Source organism: Orcinus orca, chromosome 16 (assembly GCF_937001465.1).
Source record: "Orcinus orca chromosome 16, mOrcOrc1.1, whole genome shotgun sequence".
Lineage (NCBI taxonomy): Eukaryota > Metazoa > Chordata > Mammalia > Artiodactyla > Delphinidae > Orcinus > Orcinus orca.
In genome coordinates, this window is record NC_064574.1 from 46,394,344 (window position 1) to 46,407,357 (window position 13,014).

Consider the following 13,014-nt stretch of genomic DNA (forward strand, 5'->3'; position numbering starts at 1 on the left):
ACGAGGACCCTCTTTGCTCAGGTCGCTGACACTCGAGTGTTTCTGAGGGACCGGGGAGGCGAGGGAAGGTAGACTGTTGGTGGCCCATAACCTTTCTGTGCTGTCTTGCCATACCTGTGTACCCATGTCCTCAGCGTGGGGATGCTTTGCTCGCTGCGGCCCATTCACAGGCGAGCAGTTGGCCGCCCACCCGCCAGACTCCGTGAAGGAGGAGGTGGGTGATGGAGGCCATGCTTGGGGACACGGGGGCTCCTTAGATTTCTCTGTGGAGGTTGTGTGGGGTCCCAGCTCTGAAGGATGAGAAGGAATGAGCTGGATGAAGATCAGGGTGGGGAACACGTGTGGGAAGCTTGGGAGATGGAAAGAAGCCACGGCGGCCAGAGTGCAGGGCGCAGAGAGAGTGGTGTGGGACGGACTTGGCCTTGAGTGGAGGAAAGCCCGCAGGGCCACCAGGCTATGGTAAAGGGTTTGGATTTTATTGTAAGCAGAACTGGAGGCCGTTGGAAGGTTTTGAGTAAAAGAATGGTCTGATTTGGTTTATTCCATTTTACTGTTGATGGCAGTGTGGAGAGGGGACTGTGGAGGGGAAGTGGGGATGCGGGGACCCTGGGCGGGGATGGGTGGCGGGCAGGGATGGGGGTACAGTGCCCGGTGGGTCTGTGGAGGAGCCCACACCCCAGACACGGGCTGGGAAGGAGCTGGGAGGAGCCGGGATGGGGACTAGGTTTCGGCTTGAGCGGCGCAGTGGGTGGTTCCTGCGGGAAGAGCAGAAAGTGAGGGTGAGAATGAGAAGCCTTTAGACCCTCACTTGGAGCAGGGGCCGCGAGAGCTGGGGCTGCAGAGCGGAATCGGGCGTCCTCAGCAGAGGGTTGACATTTCTCTCCTAATAACCCCAAGGACCTGAAGAAGGTCAGGCCACTTTTTCCCATCGGCATGAGATCTGATGGGTTACAAGTTGTGGTCACTGTCCTGTGATTGTATATTATAGGCTGTTTCTTTTATTTAGTTCGTTCAAGAAAATATTGAGCTAAATGCTATATTCCCTGCAGGGGCCTGATGATGCAGAGACACACAGGAGGTCTGTGAGGGTGGGGACTGTCTCTAACAGAGGAGACAGACCCTTCCATCAGAACTAAGTCAGGAGCTGCACCAAGAGTGGAGTACAGTGTGACACCATCTAGGATGGGGAGGCATAGGGCTGTGGGCCCCAGAGCAGAGGCCCTGACCTGGCCTGGGGGGCGGGGGAGGTTTCAGCGGTCCCGGGAGTAGTTGGTGTTGGCATGAACATGAACAAAGCCCTCTCTTGGAACTGACACATCCTGCAGAAGGCACTTGAGGATTCCTTGGCAGGGTTGTGTAGCTCGTGAGAATGGTGATATTCACATGGGTTAAGGATCCTGATGTCATTGTTACCTGCTTGGGTGAAGGTAAACTGGTTAGTTGCTAGGAACTTCCACTGCTCTGTGCTCAGTGTTAATTTGTGGCAAGAAACAGAAAGTGAAATTGGCAGTTCCTATGACTTTACCAACACCTTATGTGCATTGTTTCAAAGAACCAGGGCAGATTTTTGCATGAAAGGCGCTGTGTAGTTATCAGAGGGAGACAACTCTAGACTCACCAGCAAGAGTGTTAACTTTATGGAATGTAAGCATAGCAGTGGGTGTGTTCATACAAATTCACATTAGGACCCTCCAAAGCTGATACGACTCTGTTATAGATTGAATAGCAACACACTTTATTTTCTTGAGTAATCTTGTAGAACTTTAAGGAAGCTGTTTTAAATTTTCCTGAGGTTTCCTAAGGTGTATTCTTACAAAGAGCTAACACCTTGGTCAGGACACTGCTGTAAACGCACAGACAACCTTGTTTGCTAAGGAACCTGTACAGAGGTGTGTTGACAGTGGGAGACTGACCGGAGCTGTGAGGGATGCTGGCTGTGTTTTCGCTCAGCCCCGGTGGGGGCCAGGGCTGGTGGTGGGAGTGCGGGGAAGCTGTTCTTGGGCTAAGTTCCCTGCACCACCTGCCGATCCACCCGCAGCCCTGGTTTAGCAACACTGGTGCAGCTGGGAGACACACTGCTGGGACGAGGCTAGGAGCACGTGGCGGGTCCGCTGTGTCCATGCAGGGGTGGGGCGGGTCACGTAGAAGCTGGAGGGACGCGGTGGCAAGTGGCCCAGGTGGATGTGGGCAGGTGTCGGGGGAGGGCCTGCTGTCCTCTGGGCGGTGGCACGGGAGCCAGGAGGGAGGGAGGAGATTCTGGGTCATGCCGGGCTCCTGGCAGAGTTGTTTCTCAGCCGTACAGACTCATCCCTCTTTATGGTCTGGGTCAGCAGCCACCTCTTCCATGAACTTTTACTTCCCCACCCCTAACAGGAAGTCATCTTGTCCCTCCCTGGACCCTCACTTACCCCTGGCCTTCTAGCTGCTCGTAGGTGCTGTGCCCCCAGGCTCTGACCTTGAGGTCTGGGACGGGGAGGGGAGGTGCCCCAGGCCACCTCAGAGCTCTCCTTAGGTGGAGAAAGAAGAAGTGGACTGGAATACACTTTGCTTTGTTTTGTCTTATAAGGGGATGTGGCTCGTTTTTACATTCCTTCATTTCTGAAAAGATTGTGAACTCTGATAGTTGTGTAAGTTTGTCATAAATGGGAACTTTTTCTTTGCAGATAACGTGGATGCAAGTGATCTTAAGCAGTTTTTTGAGACCAACTATTCTCAGATATATTTCATCTTCTATGAAAATTTTATAACACTGGAAAATAGTTTGAAATTAAAAGGTAAGAATTTCTACAAAATGTTTTTGATATACAAAGTTTTTTGTTTTTTTAAATAAACATTCAGGAAGTTCTGAGAGGTTGTGTGTGTCATGTGCCACAAGTTACATGCTTTTTCTTTTTGCGGTACGCGGGCCTCTCACTGCTGTGGCCTCTCCCGTTGCGGAGCACAGGCTCCGGATGCGCAGGCTCAGCGGCCAAGGCATAATTTACTCAAAAAGAAAGAAAGAAAAGTAATGTATGCACATCATTAAAAAAATTCAGATTCCACTAAAGGGTTTGGAATGAAAACTGATGTGTCTGTTTGCCCAGATACCCCGTCTTGCTGTGCAGAGGCAACCACTATCAAACTGTCCTGTATATTTTATTAATATACTGTGTTTATATATGTTTATGGTTATGCCCATACATATTGGGTTGGCTAAAAAGTGCCTTTGGTTTTTTAAGTAAAAATGAAAGACACGTTTTTCATTTTCACCAAGAACTTTATTGAACAAGGTATTCACCCTTTAGTTCCACTACCTTCTGCCATTTTTCAGGCAACTTCATAATTCCATCTTCCCAAAACTTTTTATCTTTTTGAGCAAAGAACTTTTCCAGGTGCCTTTTACGGTCTTCCACGGAATTGAAATTTTTTCCATTAAGAGAATTTTGTAAAAACCGAATAAATGGAAATCCGAAGGTGCAATATCTGGTGAATACGGCAGATGAATCAGAACTTCCCAGCCAAGCTGTAACAGTTTTTGCCTGGTCATCAAAGAAACATGCGGTCTTGCGTTATCCTGATGGAAGATCATATTAACTAACCTTGGATGCTTTTCGTCGAGTGCTGCTTTCATTTGGTCTAATTGGGAGCAGTACTTGTTGGAATTAATTGTTTGGTTTTCCGGAAGGAGCTCGTAATAGAGGACTCCCGATCCTACCATATACACAATATCGCCTTCTTTGGATGAAGACTGGCCTTTGGTGTGGTTGGTGGCGGTTCATTTCGCTTGCCCCATGATCTCTTCCATTCCACATTATTGTACAGTATCCACTTTTCATCTCCCATCACAATTTGCTGTTTTCCTTACGTTTCAGTAGGGAATCTCATGCGGAAATACGGTCAAGAAGGTTTTTTTCACATAACTTATGTGGAACCCAAACATCAAAGCGATTGACATAACCAAGCTGGTACAGATGATTTTCAACACTTGATTTGGATATTTTGAGTATGTTGGCTATCTCCCAGGTGGTATAACATTGACTGTTCTCGATTAATGTTTCGATTTGATCTCTGTCGACTTTAGCTGGTCTACCCAACAGTGGAGCATCGTCCAGTGAGAAATCTCCAGCATGAAACTTTGCAAACCACTTTTCACACATTCGATCAGTCACAGCACCATCTCCATACACTGCACAAATCTTTTTTTTGTGTTTCAGTTGGGTTTTTACCTTTCTTGAAATAATAAAGCGTAATATGCCAAAAATGTTGCTTTTTTCTTCCATCTTCAATAATAAAATGGCTACACAAAAATTCACCAATTTTGATGTCTTTTTTTAAATGCATGCTGATGTGACCTGTCACAATACAATCTAACAAAATTGTTTCGAATGAAGTTTAAGACAATTAAGTGCTATTAGACCATCTTACGGAAAAAACTGAATGAAACTTTTGGCCACCCCAATATTTACATGAAATATTCTTTGAAAACCAAGCCAATAAAGTCATGCTGCACATTCTGCTCTGTATTTATGTAGCAGGATAGAGTAGCCTGGGGAGCCAGACAGGTTTGGATCCTTGCCCTACCCTTCTAGCTCTTTCTCCTTGGACAGGTTACTTCATCTGTGACTCAGTTTCCTTCTGTCAGCATTAAGTGGGTTGACACATGTCCTGGGATTCCAGGACAAAGCATGGCACGTGGTCCGTGGTAACTGTTGGCTGTCATTATCATCATCATCTTTCACTTTTATGTTATGTGTTTTGGAAATCCTTGCACGTTAGCACCTGTATATCCACCACAGTTAAACAGTTGCAGCACTGCGTTGGGCAGAAGTGCCGTTGTTCTGGGTGACTGACTGCTGAGTGACTGAGTCAGGACCACAGAGTTTTAAGCTTGGAAGGGGCTCAGGAGATTGGGTTTTTCACAGTCATCATTCTAGAGTTGAGAAAACCATGTACAGAGAGGTTATATCACTGGCCTGAGGTCACACAGATTATTTAGTTAACTGTATAGCCGGAATTGCAACCAGGCTTCTTGATGCCATGTTCAGAGCACCTTCCCTGTACCAGTGGCTCTCAGAGCGCCTTGTGGTTTTTAGACTAGCGGCACGGGTATCACCTGGGCACTCGTTAAGCCTCCTGAATCAGAAACTCTGCAGGTGGAAAGTCAGCAATTGGTGTTTTAAGAAGCCCTCCGCTGATACTCATGTGCTCTCAAGTTTGAGAAGCACTGTTCTAGTTCATATTTCTCCCATTAAATAAACAACACAGATGATAGGTTGATGGATAGACATTGAAATGTCATCTGTGTTGCTCACCGACAGGCAAGAGCGTCTTCTACCTGGGGCCTAGACCATCCATGCTTTAGCATCCTGAAGGGTGCCTTTCGCCCTTGTGGACCCTGGCCTTTTGGACCCTGGCCCTGGCAGCTCTGTCTCCCTCTCCTGTTTAATTCTTCATTTATTCACCCATCCAGGATTTGAAGCTGACGATGAGCAAGGCACTGGGCTAGATTCCTGAGAGGAATCCGGAGACGTATCAGATGCTGAACATGCGTCATAGGTGGTGGTAGTTGTGGATGGGTCAGGGAATAAGCCATAGGCATGGTTCACCGTGGAATAGGTCAGAAAGTAGATGTGTTGTCAGATATAGACACCCCGTCTGTGGCTGCTGATTTCCCGTAGAGTGCATGAGGGAGGTTTGGGGACGAGGTGGCCTTGGGGATGGAGGGTAGAGAATGAGCGACGGCAGGGAGGCCATCTCTGGGGCATGTCTGGGGAAAGCATTTCTTTTTCTCTCGACATCAGATGTATGAAAGAGGTTTATGCTTGCCTTGTGGGGAGCCTGCAATTCCAGGTTAAGGCATTTGAACTTCGTTCTTTGAGTGGTCAGGGCTCTCGAAAACATTGGCTACTAAGACAGTGTCATAATGTGGTGAGTGAACCGGAGGGAGGAAGACCAGTTAGGAGGCTGATGTTGTCATCCGTGTGAGGTCTGGGGACGCCTGCTCCAGGGACGTGGCAGTTGAGGGCAGAGAAAGTGTTAGGGGTCTGTGGGTGCACTGACCGATCGTGAGACGTGGATATGGGAAAAGGGATCCCAGAGGGGGAAGCCAGAGACGCTTTCAGGATGTTGAGTCTGGTTCCTCTGCTGCCCTTGCAGCAGAGGGAGCCCTGCAGGGGAGTCAGGTGTGAGGGACGAGAGGGTGAGCCCAGTTTTTGGCAGTCTGCGTCTGCGGGGCCCGGGGCACACCTGGGCTTAGGTGGGCTGTTAAATTATAGGGACTGGAGCTTGGGAGAAGGGAGGTGCAGTCATCCTGTTGCCAAGGGAGAGAGTGTATGCAGAGCGAGAGAGTGGCAGTCAGGGATTTGGGGGAATTCCTTCTTTTATTGGGCAGACAGAGGAAAATAAGGGGGGTAGCTGGGAGGGTGCCAGGAAGCCTGAGAATAGAGGAGTTCAAGGGATGAAAGGTCAGCAGCGCCCGCCAGTGCAGAGAGTTGAGTACCAGCAGGACAGGGAAGGGTGTTGTCATTGAAAGGAATGTTCTGAGCGGCCAGCGGGATCAGAAGGCAGACAGACAGGGATGGAGCAACCGGGCAGTGAGACAGTGAGCTGCACGGGAGGTGGTCTTTGCGAAGGTGTGAGGATGAAGCCAGAGGAGCTGCGCAGTCCTGGGAAGGTTTTAGGGGCGCGTTTCCCTGGTCGCAGGCTGAGGAACAGGAGGCAGCAGATGGTGCCCGGTGTGGGGATGGGCTGAGACAGGGTCACATGGAAAGAAGAGGCCGTGGAGAGGAGCGTGTGGACCCCTGGCTGTTCCTGTGAGACCTGAGGCAGAGGCCGAGCATGGAGGGGGGCTGGGGGAGGCCACACAGCTGATGCTCAGGCCCTGCAAGGGGCGCTGCTCCAGCCTCTAGTAGGTCAGGTCACATGTGGGCATGTGCCCAGCATGCCAACATGTGTTCTTTTTAAGTGAATTTCTCAGTTTTTTCCCCTGTGATTTATAAATTGGTATAAATTTTGAACTTAAATTTTTTTTCTTGCCAAATGTGGTAGATATTTCAAATATGAAATTATGTGATTTTTATCTTGCTTCCTGGCTCTGTTCCACTTCACTATTTTTCACAGGTGTGTGGAGGAGAAAAATTTGATATTACGTACAATCAATAACAAGGAAAAAAATTAAAATCCATATCTGAAAAACCCCCTACAACCTAGAATCCTGTTTTTAAAAGGCCACCCCCTCCCCCCCTTTGCTCCTTCTATCCTTTAGGAACATGTAGCGGTTCAAGACCATCAGTCAGTTTGTGCTGTGTAACAAATTGCACAACAGACCATCCCAACACTGAGCACCTTAAAACAACTACCAGTCATTTAGCTTGTGATTTTCTGGGTCTGTTGGACAGTTCCTCTGGTTTGGGCTGGCTCACGCCTCTGACCAGTTGGTGGCGGGTGGCCTCATTCACACGTGTCCTGGTTAGCAAGCCATGCCCAGGGTGCCTTAGTGCTCCTCCATGTGGCCCCTCTTCCCCAGCTGGCAGGCTCTCTTGGGCTCCTTCACACGGTGGCCTTAGGGCTCCACACTCACAGGTGCGGAAGGCTTTTCAAGCTCGCTTCACATTTGCTGTCATCAGGGAGCAGAGCAGGTCACAGGGCCTCTCAGATTCAAGGGCTGGAGAAGTGGACCCCTCTTGTTGCGGGGGAAGATGCTCCACTGTTGATTAAAACTTAGAAAGCCTGGAAGCTGTGTGTCACCAGCTAGCAAGGAGCAGCTCTGCTGAACGTGGCCCTGGGCAGTCTGGCTCCGCCACGCATCTGTATCCGTAACGCAGGCTGCACAGCACCTCCCGGGATCTTTGACTGAATGTCTGTATGTTGAGGCTTGAATGTTTTAAGATACCTTTTAGCATAATTTTTAATATCCTAAAATTTGTACATTGTCATGATAACTGATTTTTTTTTTATATATTCCAGGGAATAATAAGTCACAAAGGGAGGAGCTGGACTCCATCCTCTTTCTTTTTGAAGTAAGTTTTTATTAATTCATTTAGCTTTTAAGATTCTTGTCAAAAATATGGTATTTTAGATCTTTAATTTTACTTGAAGATAAGTAAAAATGATGGACATGTGTACCCTTCCTTCCTCTTTTACAAACAATGCTGCTAAGAATGTTCTTCTGATTCGTTTTCCTTGTGGGAGAATTTTTCCTGTATGGGTACCTAGATGGGAAGTTGTATGCACATTTTAAATATCGATATTGCCAAATTGCTCTTCGAAAAGGTCATATAAACTTATTTATTTTTTTAAATATTTATTTGGCTGCACCCGGTCTCAGTTGCTGCACGCAGGATCTTCATTGCCACGTGTGGGATCTTAGTTGCGGCATGTGTGTGGGATCTAGTTCCCTGACCAGGGATCGAACCCAGGCCCCCTGCATTGGGAGTGCGGAGTCTCACCCACTGGACCACCAGGGAAGTCCCCATATGCAAGTTCTGAAGCGTGAGGGTAAAGCTTGCGTGCTTGTCCCCCCCCTTGCCCTCCCCCCAGTTTAAGATCCAGAAACGGCAGTTGCCTCTCCCCTGACCCCATCCCTTCTCTGCTCCAAAGGCAGCCATGCCATGCCCTTTGTGCCATTCCCTTTCTTTTCAAAGATGATTTTCCACAAGCATTTGTACCCCTAAACAATGCACCATGGGGTTTTGTTTGGTTTTCAGTGTCATAAACATGGTCTCATCTGGTGCACAGTCAACGTTATTTCTAACCTTTATCTGTGTGTTTGAATCTAGTGCTGGTTCATTCATTCCATTCCCACTGCCGGGTCAGGTGGATGTATGATTTAATTCCAACATCTCGCCTGTAGATGGTTTTGGTTTTCTTGGTAGGTAGGCAGATGGTCTGGGAATAAAGGTGACTCTGGTCTCCTTGTCTTCCTCCACTGGCTCGGCCCTGCAGTGCACTGGTAAATGGGAATGATAAAGGTGGTCTTCCTGTTTCTGATTTAAAGAGAGTTTTGTTAATGTTTCATCATTACGAATAATGTTTTCTGTAAATTTTTGGTAGATATTCTTTATCATAATAAGGAAGATTGTTTCTATTCCTAGGTTGGTAAGATTTATAAAAAATCATAGATGGGTTTTGAAGTTTTCAAAAGTTTTTTTCTGCATTGATTAAGACGATTCTTCATGAATATTAATGTGGTGAATTCCAGTTCTGAGTTTTGGGAAGGCTAGTATTATGTTTGCATTTTTGGATGTATGTTCACAACTGAGGTTGGTCTGGATTTCCTTTCCTCATACTGTTTTGAATGATTCTGTTACAAAGGTTACAGGACCTGTTGTCAAGTGTCTGTTCTTTTTCTATTATAGAAAATAGTTTGTATAAGATTGGACTCATCTGCTCCTGGAAATTTTTTTAGTCTTCCCTGTAAAAACCATCTGAAACTGGTGCTTCTTTGGTTATGTTTTTTTTTAGTGGGAGGACTTTAACTACTCCTTCCATTTCTTTAATAGTTTTTGGATTACTCTATGATGATTCAGGTTTAATATTTCTTCTTGATTCTGGTTTGGTAAATTATATATTTTTCTAAGAATTCAAGGAATATGGTCTTATCACCAGTTTTAAAACTTATGGGCACGGTCCTTCTTTTAAGAGCCATACATAATCCCTTCAATTTTATCTGCTTTCGATTAATCTTCGCTGTCTCCACACTGTTGCTATTTCTTATTACTAGAAATAGTAGTAGTAATGAAAGCATTTATGTTACACTTTACAGGTATGATTTTACTATCTTTCAGTTGCCGTCGCAGCAGTTTTAAGCTCTGTTCTCAGTCTAATTGCTGTTCCTTTAAACGCCTTTTCTCTCTGGCTTAACAATCTTGTCTTAATTTACCCTTTGGTTCTGCAGTCTCACCACGAAATGTCTAGTTGAAAATTTCTTGCTTTGTATCTGTGTGCTTCCTATATTTCTGGATTCAAATCTTTTATAATGTCTGTAAAATTCTCTGCTGCTTTCTTCTCAAATATTGACTCTTTCCTTTTCTTTCTGGCCGTACTTTCTAGGATTCCCATGCAAACTTCTTGGTCTGTCCTCCGCATCCCTCAGGCTCACCTCTGTCCTCCCCACCCTGTCTCCTGGCCTTGTGCTCTGCCAGGCGGCCTCGGCTGTCTCTCCCCAGGGCACTTTCTCCATTTGGGTCTAATCTGCTGCTTCACTGTGCTATTGAGCTTTTAATTTCTATGTTTTAACTTCTTTTGGTTTGATATTCATATGTGGCTGGTTGCTTTTGATGGTCTCTTGATCCTTGTTCATTTTTAGACATCTTTTATTTTCTGAAACATTTATAACGGAAGAGTTCGTGCTCTGTATCTGATCATTCTTCTATCTGAAGTGTGTCTTTGGTTGTCGAAAGCTGTTGGTTATTTCTGCCATCTCTCACGATGGTTTCTTTTCTTGTATGTTTTGTGATATGATTTTGAGATCAGATTTCATTGGATGCAGATTTACTCTGCTTGAATCCTGTTTTTCCAGAGGGTTTGTCTTTGCTTTTGCTAGGGGTCTGGTTTGAATCCCATTTTTTTCTGGAGGGTTTGTCTTTGCTTTTGCAGGGGGTCTGGGAGTGCTCTTGTTTGGGATCACTTTGGCTCCACTTGAGGGTCCTGGTTCATTACTGGCATCCCTGGTTCAGTTCCTCACACCCACCTTGGGATGGGCACAGGTGTCTGGAGCGCGCAGATGTCCATAAGTCCTCCTGTGTACTTGGTGTTCCCTCCCCTCCTGCTTCCTCTCACACTGCTTTTTAAGTCCCTTGCTAGTTTCCCTGTGTCCTCCGAAGCCCAATAACAGTTACCTTTGCTGTCACTGTCCTGCAACAGGAAAGCCCATCAGAGCCTGTGGTCCTGTACCCACACAGAGGGGGTTTCAACACCTTCTCCTCATGTCCAGAAAGTCTAGATTAAGGAGGGTGTTACTCCCCATACATTACCATCTACAGGGGATGTGTTGCCTATATAAGAGAACAAATATATATTACTCAAAGCTTCATAAAACCTTCATTTGGCACAGTAAATATGAATGAAAAATGAACTTGCATTGCTTTTGTTTTTGTTTATGTTCTCTCTCTGTCTCTCGCTTCAGAAGGTAGGTTGTAATTTGTATGGTTCGTTCTGAGAATTAAGTAACTTCATCGCTACCTTCTACAAGTTAGTGCCACGTAAAGAGATGGTTTATGAGGATTTGAAGGTAACTACTTATCAAGGTGTAAATAATTGGGAAAGGCTTCCTTTAGAAGAAGTGGTATTATTAAGACATGTTAAATCACAGAAGGGATACCATGTAAAGACCGTCTATAAATAAGAAATGGATTGAAAGAAAGCACAGAGGTAAGGGAGTTAAGAAGGCAGGAGAGAGGAGTCTTAGGAGAGCTGCTGCCTGCTTTGTGAGTCAGGGCTGGTTGGAAGGGAACCTTTGAGAAAGGAAGCAGTCATTTGTTCAATGTAGTGAGCTACCGAAGACATCACACTGCTCGGATGAAGCAAGTGGCGACAGTCAAGGCTGCCAGCCCAGGCCGAGTCTCCTTCAGGCAGCGGGTGGACCTTCCCATCCTTATGTTGGGTGGCAGCACTGTACCCCTCAGAAGCTGACCTCCAGCTACCGTTGCCTGTGGCTTCAAATCTCTGTACTACTTGGAGTTTCTCTTGTTGCTGGTTCATGGAGATGTGTGTCACGTCTAATTGAGGTTACGGCTCCTTAATTTTACTCTTCTTTTAAAAAGATATTTCATCTGTCATTGCCATATGTTTCAGATGGGCCTGCAGGATGATGGTGTGGGACCCCATCAAATGAATCAACGTTGCTGACTTGACCAGAATATAAATATTTTACTCAGGCCATCCTGTTTAATCCTTTCCCTCGGAAATAGGTTCAGTCTTTCCAGTTTTTATCAATGGAAGGTTGGGGGCTTGGTTGTGTCAGGTGACTTGCCCAAGATTGCACATCTGTCCAGTGGTAGATAGAGATTTAACCTCTGGTCTCACTCTAGAACCCATTCCTTAACTCAGCGCCAGGCTGCTCACCACTTAGGAGTCTCGATATTCAAGCTGTATTCCATGGGCCACCTATACCAACACATGCCTATTCTTGTACAGGTCATTCATTCATTAGACACATTTATTGGGTACCTACTGTGTGTCAGGCACACTTCTAGGTGTTGGAGGTATGGCAATGGGCAGTGGGATGGATGGAACGCCCTGCTCTCATGGAGCACGTCCTAACGTTTCATGGTAAACTGAAGAGTTCAGTGGTGAGAATGGATATGTCAGTGCTCCAGTAACCACCTTATGAGTCAGAAAATTCTGAAAGGCCCTTTTCAGAAGTGACACTTAGATGGTGGCCCTTGAGGTGGCTGCCTACATAGGGGAAAAGGAGGGTTGGTGTAACAGTGTAAGGCACCTGGTGAATGGGTTTCAAGATCAAATAATTCACTTGACTTTGAGCAGCTTCTGCATTCAGCAGTTGAGAGGTGTTCATGGTTCCTGGGATTTGTTTTAATCAGGTATGGTAAGACACACAGACCTGAAAATGATTGGCATGAAGGAAGACGTTATTACAGTGCAGCCAGTGCCTTAGAAGCAGGAGGCATGGCGCGTCAGGTAGGGCCGTAAAGAGAAGCTCCAAGGTGAAAAGAGCAGGCAGAGAGGGCATCCAGGGCTCTAGTGGAATCTCTGTCTGAGAGGTGGTTTCTGCAGGAAGGAATGGGCCAGGCGAGGTCGCCAGCAGGCTGAGCAGGTTAGGATTGGATAGTGTGAATAATTGCTGCGGGCTCTGGGCTCCGGGAGCGGCCCCCAGCTTTCAGTACCTGGTCGCCAGGCGATGCGGGCAGGGGATAGTGTCCCAGAGTGTGAGATCCCATTAAAGGAGGTGGCTGAGGTGTGCATTTGGGCTTGGCTGCTTTGCATATCAAAGGTGTGCTGGCAGGTACTCCCAGGAATTCACTAACCTGGGAGGGCAGCTCCTGCCAGTGCAGCGGGACCCCAGGTGTCAGAGCA

General features: G+C 46.6%; 1 protein-coding gene across 1 annotated transcript in view; it reads left to right on the plus strand.

Annotated features, from left to right (window-relative positions):
* Positions 1-13,014, plus strand: part of RALGAPA2 (Ral GTPase activating protein catalytic subunit alpha 2) — a 282,968-nt gene that overhangs the window by 19,968 nt on the left and 249,986 nt on the right. Inside the window, exons 2-3 of the mRNA XM_004270420.4 lie at positions 2,664-2,774; positions 7,945-7,997. Coding sequence (XP_004270468.2) covers positions 2,664-2,774; positions 7,945-7,997 — 164 coding nt within the window. The remainder of the gene's footprint in view (positions 1-2,663; positions 2,775-7,944; positions 7,998-13,014) is intronic.